The 13,711-nt window shown below is 36.0% G+C and overlaps 1 protein-coding gene across 4 annotated transcripts in view; it reads right to left on the reverse strand.

Moving 5' to 3' along the window:
- The window catches only part of mybpc2b (myosin binding protein Cb), a 26,002-nt gene extending 16,315 nt beyond the window's left edge, over nt 1-9,687 (reverse strand). Inside the window, exons 1-4 of one of the 4 annotated variants that reach the window (XM_040023516.1) lie at nt 9,574-9,631; nt 4,355-4,369; nt 2,550-2,570; nt 1,332-1,355 (exon numbers count right to left, since the gene is read on the reverse strand). In XM_040023516.1, coding sequence (XP_039879450.1) covers nt 1,332-1,355; nt 2,550-2,570; nt 4,355-4,369; nt 9,574-9,595 — 82 coding nt within the window. In that variant the 5' untranslated portion in view covers nt 9,596-9,631. Of the gene's footprint in view, nt 1-1,331; nt 1,356-2,549; nt 2,571-4,354; nt 4,370-9,573 lie in introns of all 4 variants that reach the window. The other 3 variants (XM_040023517.1, XM_040023518.1, XM_040023519.1) reach the window with 3 other exon arrangements.
- Nucleotides 9,688-13,711: the final 4,024 nt, after the last annotated feature.

Raw genomic sequence — 13,711 nt, forward strand, 5'->3', positions numbered from 1 at the left:
CAAAACTATGAAGACCCTACCTCACACTTTACTACTATACCTGACAGGAGCAAGGTATTCAAGTGCCTTCAGGATCTCTGAAGGTAACTGAATCTGTCCTGCTAAGTCTATCCCATGACAGGTCGGAGGAAACTGTACAATATTAGGTTATTGTTTTAAAACTTATGGCTGATAAGCACTGAGAGAAGTAGAATCTCTTTTTATAATCCCCAAGAGGAGCTCTGTGGCATACCACAGAATTTTGGTCAAACAGCTTCATGCACATTTTATGAGCTCTGTAGTGAGTGATACTTTGTCTTGGCAGACAGCAGTCTCATCACAGACCAAGAACCTTGTGTACAAACAACTTCAATCCAAAGAAGGTTTGTATGCAACCAACTGGTTTTAATAATATATGTTGTAAAACTGAAAAAATAAAAAGCACTACAAAACCTCCAACAATGCAGCTCCCTCTCTAGACAGTGTTTTCTTTTAGGGGAATATTGTATTTTGATATAAATATTTTGGAGGAGCACATAATGGCTAATAGATATTAATTTGTAAATAATTGGACGTGAATAAAAACAAATATTATACTACAGTATATTTCTAACTTTCTTTAAAGATATAACACATTTAAAGTCAACTTGAAAACAAAGGCAGATGTGAAATGTCAAAATGAGGTCAGAGGTCAAATATGACATAATATTTGGATAATAACTATGCTGTAGAATTTTAAACAAACTTAAGGAAAAAAGACATTTTATGAAATTTTTTATCTTAATTGAACTTAAAGAAGAGGTTGGAGGTCAAAGTAAAGCATAGCTCTGTATAGCATAATTATGACTGATCTTCAGATCAAACTATTGATGTTAAAGGAGAGGTCAGAGGTGAAATCTTTACATGATATTTTGTCGACAATACTTTTAAGATTCGTACTTTCCAAGTTAAAAGGCTTTTTGTCAATTTTCATCCAGAAATCATAAAGTTTATTTTGAAGGCCTTGGTGGATGTAAGAAAAACATTTGTTGACTGTTAACATGACACAACTCTACAACCCTACATAGTTTTATCAGAATTGCGTTTACAGACAGAATGAGGCACATGCAAATGCTAGGAAAACAAATAACCTCCAAAAATTTAAAAAAGCATTAAATCAGTCCAAACTGAAGTAATCAAATGATTTCATCTAATAAACTGGACCCAGGCTCACTAAACAATATATTATGTGACAGTTTGACTAGCACATAATACCGATATTACACTGACATTAATCTTAACACTCAAACAGATGATTTAGAAAAATATAGTTTCAGCAAACACATCAATATAAAATGCTGCTCTTTTCTTACCATCTCCATCAGTTTCTGTATCTGCTGCAGACAAGGAAGCAAACAAAACTGAAAAAAGCAGCTATGAAGCAAAAATGCTTATTGTTGCAGAAAAACCACTTATCGCTGCAACAGAGACCAAGCAACACAACAACATGGCTGTAACACAAGCACCATGCACTGTCACATTTTTCATTAAAAATCGCTAACATCCAATCCACCTTGAATATGCAAATTCAAATATTTTCCTATTAACACATTCAGAGTTGCTAGGTAGATAAACACATTAACTATGGAATTTTTTAAAAATAGAAACAGAAACATACTTTTAAATGATGTAAATAACAAAACTGTGCAGTTTTACTCGCTACATGTGTTTCACATGTTTAGCATATAAAGCTTAAGGTTAAAGTCGACCTATTGTGCTCATTACCAGCTTTATTTCAAACTCTTCTAGAGTAGCTCCACATGTTTCATGGTTCAAAACAACCCTCATTCATTTCAAACTAGGCCTTGGTGCAGCCACATTGGTCACCCTCTGTTTGAAGCAGCTCCTCCCTTTTTAACACCTTCCTCCCTTTAAGAAAACTTTCTAATGCTTAACTCATCCTTGCAAGAAGAAGATTTGAAAAGCAGGTGGGAGCTGGTGTGCTCACTACCAGAGCAGTGTATTTTCTTCCTATGACATCATACAGATCTAATAGCGGAGCAGTTTAGAGAGCTCTGCTTACATGTACATATGGTGACCTCGGTATTTGAAACCATGACCCTGTACCGAGGCAAAAAGTAAAGCATAGTAGGTCCACTTTAATTTCACACATAACATATACTATAAGGTATATGTATATAAAGTGTATTAAAAAAAGAGTCAGGTAAGAAAAATCATCACAACATGTGAAATGAATAATCCTGTTATTCATGTCATAACAGCACAGCAGTCAGATATGTTACAGTCGGTAACGTATCGCTTAGTTCTGTGAAGAAAAATCTTTGTGAAAAAAAGAAGATTTAGCCCATTTCGAGAATACACAACAAAAAGTTACGAGGATCACCTGAGACCAACCTACAAACTTGCAACCTGAAGGAATCATGCACATACTGTAATTTTCACACATTATGTCACATATGAACTCATATGTGAGGACATTAAATTGATACCACAGGCATATACATTAAAATATAACACTCAAGGTAAATTTAGTGCCTCCATGTCAGTTCATTCCCACGATTCTGCCTTACCTCCATCTTCAGCGGGTGCATCTAAGGAAAATGAAGGGACATTAACTTGGAGTTCCAATATACACTAGAAATAGTTACTACGTGCAGTGAAAAAGAATGTCTTTGTACATTAGACAGACACTGGGGCACCTACACATTACACCTACAGGGCATGGAAGCTCCTGGTGCGCAGTTTTTATGCTGATGTTCATGGCATGGTGCATGGAAACTTTCATGCACAATCTCAGAACTCAGTGACCCTACTCGACCCGACTTTGCAATAATACTATTTACAGTTGATCATGGTTTATCCAGGAGGTAAGAAATGTCCTTCCTAGGTCCTTGATTTTATACTTTATTATATAATTTATGTGCTTTTGTGTCGTGACCCTGAATTACATAAAAGGAAGGAAAGGAACGGCTGGATGAATGGATATACTTTAGTCCTTATAGTGTATTATTCCCTGACACTAATAGACCACCACATCTTCTTCAGGATGTGGCAGGGGGAAAATGAATAATGGTTAAGTAACTAATAACAACAAATGTTGAGACCTGGAAAATGTTACATTTGGAAACGCTGCAAATGTAACAAAACCAAAAACTCACAAAAACTCATACAGTGCATGCCTGCAGTGAAATGCAAACCAAAGGTCACAGTGAGAACTCAGAGTCTACAGATGTGGAAAATGCATCCAGTTGCAGTCAGTCAATGAACTATGTTAAAATCCTCACAGACAGCTTGTCCTGTCTGCTTCACACACACAGTTCATTTCTGTACAATCCAAAACTATTCATATTAACAAAGAAAAGAACAGTTGTTCTGAAAAGCAAAAGCAAAAGAAGGAGTAAAGATGATGATTATTTCTAATTAGAATGGTGATGAATATAAACAAACAAGCATGTTGCTTTGACATACACTGCATTCACGTGCAGATAACATGGTGTAATTTCCTTGATTTTACATAATCACAGTGTAATATTAAAGTGTCTGCTTGTAGTTAGCTCTGGTGATGAGATGTGATAGGCCAGCTAAAAAACGCAAACACACTAAATGGGAGTGGCACAACAATTTCATTATTCCATTCAGCAGTTTCCTGTTGTCTCATGATGTGATTGAATTTGAGGCCTGTCTTCTTGACTCAGTAATTGCTCAACTCATTATCTAGCAATAGCAAAACCATTTGTTCTGTATTCATCAGGTAATTAGTTTTACAGATTAGTTAAAATGCATTTTTCAACACTCAGTTCAACTCAAACCCACTCTGTGTCACTTATCAACAATGCGCAAATCCTCAAAAGTCTCAAAAAAAGAAGCAAAGAAAGTCATTGTCCTTCTTCTTCTTCATCGGCCTCCACTCGGGCTACAATTAGTGGATGTTTGTTGGACATAGAAAAATAAAAAATAAAACCATGACAGTCCCATAGGAAAACTAACATTAGAGACACATGGCCACACTAAAATATGGCTTGTGGAAACCAAAGCACTTCTGCCAGAGCTCTTTCTGTATGGCTACATAATTTGAAGACAGTTGGTTGAACAACAATTTCATAAAATATTCTCAAACAAAAAAATAGAGACCACACAGTCGCATGTAGGCATGCAGGAATAAAATGAAGATGCTCACTCGCTTGATAAAAAGTTTATGAATAAATAATATCAGTGGACACTGATTACACGCCATTATAAGCTGAAGCCTGCCTCTGTCTGACGCATGCAGTTGACATGATATATGAGTGAAAAGTGAAAATGTGAGAGCTATAATCATGTCACCATGTGATAATGTAAGACACGCAAAAGGTCAGTTGTGGAGCAGTTTACTTACCCACCGCTGGTTTCTCTGAAAAACACAAAAAGGGGAAAAGGGTTAGAAAAATATATTCAGAAGTTATAGAAATGTACTGTGATCTGTTACATTTAAGAATCCTTTATCTGTTTTCAAAGGATCCTTCCTCTCAGGGAAAACGATATCTTTAGTAGACTTACTGTTTTGCATCTTTAATAACACCTAGTCTGACGATGGTTAAAGGTCCTGTTTGTCTGAGGGTAATGGCTTTCTACAAAATGATGACGTTTAGCATGTATCATATTTATTAGTGAAGCTACTAATCCCAGAATGTAAATTTTAAATATGGCCTACAGTAAGAAGATACATTTTACATACAAAGTAGCCACTTTTTAAAAAGTAGCTTTAACAATCACATCCAATGTGATTGTTAAAGCCTAAATATGGTAAAAGCAACTTGTCAATGGAAATAGAGGCTTATAATACACCCGACTTCCACAGTGTCTTGCTGGGGATCACTGGAGTAGCTGCTAAAGGCCAGGGATGGTGTCTTATGACCTCCCTGAAGTCATACCATATTCTTTTAGCTACACAAAGTTTCCTTGAATAGCCACTCCAACTTGACCTGGTGTGGTTTACTGTTCACATGTCGTAAATTTCTGGATAAAACAGGTGTTGTGACAGAAAATATAATCATGATTTATTGTGTTTCTCTTTTTAAAAGATCTTAAATGTGTAGAATACAATACTAATACATGCCTGCATGCCTCATAACAACATTATATTTAATGCTACAACTGCATTATCTCATATGACATTGTGCTATATCTAACAAAAGGAAAAAATAAGACAGCTTGATAATTTTTTTTCAGTAGAAGAAGCTGGAAACAGATATAAATTGAAATAGTATTCAGAGAAAAAAGAGCTTTTGGTTTTAATACTTCATATATCCTTTTTGAGGATTTAAGACCTGCATTGAGTGTAAATCTGCACCGGCATCTGCTATGTAAGTCCACATGGAGCGAGAATCTTGATCATCTTCAACAAGTCTGTGATAAAGCAGTGTAATGAACTTCTGAACAGCTGCTTCTCACAGTCAAAATAGTCCCCTCAGAGACTTTCGGTGGTTTCATATGCAGTTCTGCTACTCATATAATTAGGAGGCTTTTGAAGATGCGCCGATAGATGTTAATATACAAGTATATTAAAAAAAGAACAAGACTTACATTATCCTTATGACAAACACAATTATTGACATTTTGGTGCACAATGTCTGTGGCGCAAACCTGGCGCCACAGACATTGTGCACTTTGGAAAAGTGGTTGCAAAGCAAAACAAAAAATAAAAAACAAAGAAAAAAACTATAAAATTAGCCCATAGTGATATATATTATAAAAAAGATTGTTTTATAAATCTTTTTTTTAAATAAATTTATAAATTTAAGAAAGACGCACACACAAACAATAACAACAATATATATTTTTGTGTGAAAATATAAAAACATTTCATTGGTATAAACATAATACAGAGATGTCATCAACCAATAATTCTGGCCGGGCAAAGACTGCTTTTAACTGGCAGAGGTAACAGGAAAGAGGCGCATTTTCACACATGCATAGAGATCAGAAAGTGACACTGTTTACTTGAACAATGTGTCAGTGAAGCCGACACATTGTTCTCAAGAGTGTGAAGTCACACTATTTAATGCACGTATGTCAAGAGGCAAGGGGCCGGTGTTATAAAAAATCATAACTCTTTGAATTGTTGACTTATATTCAAAGAGTTTGGCTTCTGTAAGAGTCAGACCTGTATTTATGATACTTAGGATACTTTTAAAACCCAATTTTGATGACCTAGAATGCTTTTTGTGAAAGTAATATTTGTGTAATAAGTTTCAACTCCATCTCTGTAGTCGCTGTTTGTGATTTCTAGGTGATTATACTACACTGGACACCTGGGGATAAGTAAAAACTAGGTTTAACTAGGTACTACACTTCATGCATTATTAAAAATTCCTAACAGCTTGTCATTACTTGTCAAACAGAAACACCAACTTTACACAGATGGTCAAAAAATGTAAAAAACTGGCAGGATTACTCCATTTAAACAAGTTGTCTGTCCACTCCTGTCAAAATCTTCTAACTTGAAGTGACAGCTTCAGAAAACTTGGCTGAAAGTCGCTTCTCTTTAGTACTGCCATCCATCTCTGCCTTCTAAGTTTATCTTTTGCGAATCAATACAAAAAATAAATCAATCTGAACAAGACTAACCAACTCTACAGCTCTGCATACTTTTATAGGTACAATTCAGCCACAGAGATAAGTTGCCAATGTATATAAAGCACCTTGATGCCAGAAAACCCCTTTTAAATTTTGATATGCTTGAACTACTTTGCATATGAACATATACTGTAATGTAGCTGACTGACAAAAACAGCTTTGTATAATTTTACACTGATACACTGACACAGAGTTTCAGAGAAGTCTCAGAGGATAAAAGTCATTTTTAATGACTGACATAAACTAGATATAAGTATGATTGTTTAGTGTCAAATGTCTGCAATACTAAAATAATGTAAAACAACATATAACATGTTAAAATAATAACACGGGCTGCGCTAGCTGTACTATACTCACGGACATCTTACTTTGAAGGAATTGATTTCTGGGGCCTGGAAATTGAACAGCTAGCTGTGGAATGCCACTGTATTACTTTCAGAGGGAATTTTCCCGTCACTGCTGCTGCTATTTGAATTCAGTTTGGATCAATGCACTGCTTGGATTCCTCCATCAGCTGATGCAGAAGTCGTCCAAATGACTGTGGTGAATGGTTATGGATAATAAATGGATAACCCGGACCTTCCCCTGCACCAGGCAGTCAAACACGTTCTCTGATGTCTTGCTTCAGCACTGCTGCCAGGAAAGATAAAAAAAAAACTTTCTTGCCTCATGCCACAATATCTGCATGTGCTTGCTAAATCTTGACGATTAAGCTGCTTATTGTGTTATATATGCAGTTAATGAAAGCTCTGCCACTCAGTGAGGAAGTGACAGTGGTTTCTAGTGGTGGTACTTTACTATATGGATTATGAAATCACAGATTTTGCCATCAAGAGTGACTTAAAGACAAATGTATTTATTCGCCAAGTGGACATTAATCATTTCATCATTTTAAGTTGAGGTTTTTGAACCCTTATGAAGATAAACAGCACGGAGGGATTGGAGAAACTTCACAGAGCAGTTTTGATTCAATTTGCGCTCGTGTTTCATCAGGACACAGTGATGAAAGGAATTATGACCGTGGATCATACCATTGCTTCCAACCACTGACTAGAAAACTGTCACACACTTGACTGACTGCTCTGGAGCAGTGCCACATTAAAGAGGGCATCAGACCTGAAGACCAAGAAGGAACTCTTTAGGTGAAAATGACAGATTACATAATGATTTATCTCAGCCGAGACTCCAAAACTGTTAGGCAAAACCCGATACGTCAGGGTGTGTGAAACTCTATGAAAGTAGAAAAGGTCAGGGCTTACTGCAGAGTATTTTTAGCTGTTAGTTGAGGGTGTGATCTGAGTGCTGTTAAGTGAAGTAGCACAGAAAATCTTTGAACTAATGTGGAAATGTGAAAGGTAATTCAGTTTGTGGGTAAACAGTGGTGTTGCACACTAGGTACAAAATGTCACCAAAATTCTTTTCAATAAGAGTATTAGTTGAGAAAGTATTTAAAAAATATATTCCGTCAAATATTTCCTAGAAGCACCAAGCACAGCTTAAAAACGAAAAAGTGCCAGGTTATCTGATCTTTGTATTTGAAGCTTTGCAGTTAAGTTTGGCTTGGAATGACAGAGCAGTGGGTGGTGCAGGCAGAGTATGCAAAGTGGAATCATATTCATAACACTTTGGCTCTATATGGCGAATAACAGCAGTGCCTGGTTAGGTTTCTGGGATAAAAATAAAAGGGCCATGATTAGATCTTTAAAAGGATTAGGGCAAGGACAGATGCTGGGAAACAGAATCAAATATTACACTGTAGAATTAAGAATAATGTGTGAACAACTCCAGCAAAGCCTCTGACTTTCACTATCACAATGTGGTCAGCGGGAGACCCCTTGGGGGAAAGGGATTGGGAGGCTCAACACCCGTCAGCACAATCTTGCCCTACAAAACTCGGCTATCCCAAGAGATCAATCAGGGCAACTGAGACTGTCTGCAACCTGAGCCTGCTATCAGCTTAGTCAGTTGATTTAAGGTGATACTGAATGGGTCAATGTGGAAGATAGTAGTGAAGGTCAACAGGCAATTATATATGAGAAGGCATGATGCAATCAAGAATGTCAAATCCATATCCTATTGGGCATTACATAATCCAAAATGCAGATTATTATATATAATAGCAATAACAGTTTTTTTACCCTGAACGCTGCATTGAAAACAAGTACTGTGTATATATTCTATGAAGTGAGTCAGCTACAGTGACACAAGCTGACCTTCATATAGGACTCACGTAAAGCTCCAGCAGTATTTGCTTATGGAGCTGCTGCAGCTGGAAGCTTGTCAGTTCAGTCAACAAGAAAGCAATCTGTGCTCCGATGTCATAAAGATATTCAGTCTAGTGATGTAATAACAACTGGCTACGTCATTATTTACTCCGTCTCAAATCTTCTTTATGGACAGATAACAAGAAAGCAGACAGGTGAAATGGGAATATCCTTGACAAATGCGTAGTATCAATAGTGAATTATTTCATCTATAAATAAAAAATGATGGCTATTTTCCATCATATTTTGTAGGAATCGCTTTGTAATATTAATATCGGGTTCAAACTCATGGTCAGTCTCACCAGTAGCTAGAACATTAATACCAAAGCCACTTTCACCTCATTTAAGTTTGGTCATCTGCTTGTATTTTCTGCCATAACAGCAGACATGCTGCACAAAATACTACAAAACCATCTTTCATAGTACTCTTGTTTGTTTTTCACAACCTATAGGATATGTGTAGTGTAAATAAATACGCATATATTATTTTTTAAAATAAAATTTCTCAGTTTTAGTGCACTATGTAATGATTATATATTTAACACTGAAAAAATGAAAACAAAATATAGGGAACAATTCATATTATCCATTAATTTCTACAACATTCGTGTGAATTTACTGTTATTTCTATTTTTCAAGTCAACACACCTCAGTATAATGAAACTCTCTAAACTAATTACAATGAATTATGATGTTACAAAAAGTATCTGCATACCTTCAGGGACTGGCTCAGGCATGGTTATTCCTGTGTCTTCTGTTTGCTGCTGGAAGACTGAGGGCTTGTGGGGCTTTTTTCCTTTTTATTTCTCCCCTCTCTCTCTTTCTGCTATTCAAAGCTTTCCTGGCACTCAAGTCACCCACGCCCTCCAGTGAGCGAAGAGTTTTGGAGATATGACACCCTTGGGGAGTTCAAAAAGAGACGCACCCGGAGTGAGACCTTGTTAAGGTGGAGACAAAAGAGGATAATGTGATGTTGAAAAGGGTCACATTTGCAGGATGATGAGATTAATAGGCTTACTAAACCTGTTGAGCTTTTGAATCTTTGCTGGACACATACAGAATACACTGAAACGAGTACTAGGCGATTAAGTTTTTGACACTTTATCTAGTTCCTTGCAGTGTCAGACTAATCTCTCACTTATCACCTTTTATGCTCACATTAAAATTGAGATCAACAAGCATTTGAAAGATTATCTTTAGGTTTAGTTTACCTCACTTAATACTTTGTTAGATATACTGTACTCCCTTAGATGTAAGCTATGTAGCTATATATGGTAATACATGGCTGACCCACCTAACATACATTAAATTATATATATTTGATAGATGCCTACAGTTTTTCAGAATTTAACAAGTTAGCAATCATCTAGCCTTGCATCCTTGTAAAACCTAAATAATTTGCAAATTTTTACACTGATTACAACTATTTATAAGATTGCGTAAGAATATTTAGAAAATATACTTCATTTGCTTTCTAGCAGACAATTAGAGAAAGTGCAAAATCATTAAATATGAGAGAAGCTACTTTCCTTTAAATATGAGAGAAGCTACTTACCTTAGCACGAAGATAGAACAAAAAGGAAAAACAATTTGTCTTTAATTTCATAAAATCAAGACAATTTGCATATAAAGTAAGCATAAAAAAATCGTGGTTTCTTTATTAGCAGTGGCATGTGTTTGGTGTTTTCCCCTACTGAGAGGCTCAAGCTTTTTTTTTTCTGCTAAGCTAAGCTAACCCTTTGCTAACATTCCTTTCATTAGCCATCTCCTTTTATTTCCCTCAAGAATTGCGCTCAAGTTCTTACATAAGCAAAGGTACCAACATGTTGTCATCTAAAGTAATGTTAGTTTGTATTGCAGTGCTCCAAAACGTGGCTTTTCTTTTTCCTCAAGACAACTGAAAGCAACACTTAAAATACAGGTCAATACCTGAAGCTTACATGTTGGTGTGAACAGTTGCAGCATGTTTTTATAGGGTTTATAGAGTTACCCTTTGCAGCATCTTCTTTTCCCATACATTTGTTTGTATAGATTCAAATACTATATATATAGTAAAAAGTAGTAAGTAAAATTTATTTATATAGCACTTTTTAAGACAAAAACGCTGTTACAAAGTGCTTCACATAAAAACATGTCAAACGAACAATATTAGAAGAAATATAAAAGCATATCAAACAAGCAATAGTACAATATAAATATAAAATAAGACAACATATTACCCAAATGCCTGTCTAAACAGATGAGTTTTAAGCTGTTTTTTAAAAGAGGCCACCGTGTCGATGGTGCGTAGTGAAGAGGGTAAACCGTTCCACAGTATTGGAGCCAGGGTTTGAAAAGCGTGATCCCCCTTTGTTTTCAGACGAGTCCGTGGAATAGATAGACGACCACTATCAGTGGATCTAAGAGTTCGCTTTGGAGAATAGGGTTTGAGAAGCTCCGAGATATAGATGGGGGCCTCACCTTGTAGAGACATAAACGTAAAGGTGAGGATTTTAAACTTATATCTATACCCAATCGGAAGCCAATGCAAGGATTTTAGTATAGGAGTGATATGGGAAAATTTATTGCTGTGGGTTAAAAGCCTTGCTGCAGCATCTTCATCAATGGATGCCTTCTCCTCCTTCATTTATCAGAAATGTGCATGCATCAGCTAGAGTCAATTTGGAGACAAGACCTCTGCCCCTGGGGTCAAAGTGTGAATCCCTGAAAGGGACAGGAATGTCATCCGTGGGCCCAACTGTCTGCAAGTTAGATAGCCTAGTGGTCAGACAGGTGGTCCCTAACCTAATATAACTTTAGTACCTACTCTGCAGTTGAAGAGGCTGGCATATCTCTAGAAAGGGAAAAAGATCATTGGACTCAGGTAATTTATCTGATGTATGGTTATTTGGCTTTGGACAGGGCATCTTTATGCTGATACCTATTTTACAAAATATTGAAGCAATTGTTTTTTTAAACTCTTTATAATGTCAAAAGCTGATATAACTGAGTACAGTTCCTTGCACTATGATAACAGCATGTAAGTGGTGAACAGTAAAGCTCATGCATGGAAAGTAGACTGTGCTGTTTAAAATAACCCTGATGCAAGAAATAAAATTACAAAGAAGTTTGCGCTTGGCAGCTAGAATGACTGTGTGCATGCGCAGTAAGAGACAGATAAGTCCAGCATATATATTAAGTTTCTCAGAGAACACTTTGCGCAGTTTAGCGCTGCAAAAAGCATTTTAAATAGTGATGAGATGATTAATTGGCAACATGAAAATAACCCTTCCTACTCAGCACCCAGTGTAGCTAATGTTATTAGTCAGTGATTATTCAGGAATATGTGATAGAGTTTTTGAGGCAGTGTCTGCAAGCAGAAATTTAAATTTTGAATTGAAAGCATTCTAGCTGATGCAGCATTTAAGAAGAAATGCTGAAATTACCACTTCATGCCTCTAGCATTCAACAGCTGTTAAACTGACAAAACCCTCAGGAGGCCGGGGATGCTCTCTTATATGGCTTTGTGTTATTCCTGTTAGGTTTTTTTCACCTTCTTACATGTTGAATTGCATGCTTCACTGTTTTTATCTAAACAGTGTAAACTGTATTGCAGATATTGACATACTTAATATTACCCCTTTTATTAATCTAGAGCCACAGAAGTTTGCAGATGATTCTGACGTTCGTGACTTTGTGTTACGGCAATAATTTTTAAACTTATACAAGCTTTCTTCAAATACTCTCAACAATCTGATAAGAGAATGAAACGGAGGGAAACTTGAACTATCTAAGGGCTTTTACTGATCGACAGTCGCAGATGTAATTTGTAATTTGCATTTCGTTCTCCTGAAAGAAAAGCACATCTTTCAACATCTGCTAATATATTATCACTCTGATTTACCAGATTTTATTGCTTTAGCTGTCTGACTTGCAGTTGTTGATAAGCTTTTATGAGGAGCCCCGTGGTTACTGCTGAAGACACAAATAACTGTAATCTATGGCTGTCGTGCCAAAAGATTTGCCTAAAGATGAATTTTTTTTTCTAACTCCTTCTACACATTGAATTAATTTCAAAGCAACAGGAACAGAATCTTTTTTATACCGTCTGTAATTAGATGGCTTAATTTAAACATAAAATTCAGTAGCAGTACTTCCCTGCACTGCAGCAGCTTGGTAATTTACGCTAAAGACTGACCAATTACTTCACTGCCTGGTGGGCAATATAAATATATTAGGTTTGTTTTATTTTATTTTGTTATGGTAACTCCCTACTTTAAGTGCATATAAATATATATTTTTTAAAATCTATTTATTTTCACGGGGTGTCTTAATACTCGATTCAATCTGAGCAACCCATATTTTCTGTACCTTTAAGACAAATGAAGGTTTATGTTACAAGTATTCACATAATGAACACTCTGTCATCTACATTCAATAAGTCTAATGGCATTTTCTGCCTGAAATGTTTTGTAATTAAATTAAATGTAATTGATATCAATATTTTTTCATTAGCAGAGTCATTAGTCAGTCATCTGGAAAATATGTCAACAGTTTGGGGCATTTAAAATGTCTGAGTTTGTATCTTCCAGTTCAAAGTGTCTTTTTTTAATCCCACTATTTTTACATAACATTGAAGCAATCCCAGCAAATGATTGCAAAATTATTGGTTAAAGGCTTCATTGTGTTAACCTCCGGCTAATGTATGACATGATGGCTCCATCTTGTGGTAATATTAGGAAATGTCAAATACAACTAGGAAGAACTCAACTCAGGTGACTGAAAGTACTGACAGTACATCAGTGATAGTTATGAAAGATTGAGTAATTTGAGTGAATTTAAATGTCCATCGGACAGCTCAATTACAAGGGCTT

Source organism: Simochromis diagramma, unplaced genomic scaffold (assembly GCF_900408965.1).
Source record: "Simochromis diagramma unplaced genomic scaffold, fSimDia1.1 OVJJ01000208.1, whole genome shotgun sequence".
In the NCBI taxonomy this organism is placed as follows: Eukaryota; Metazoa; Chordata; class Actinopteri; order Cichliformes; family Cichlidae; genus Simochromis; species Simochromis diagramma.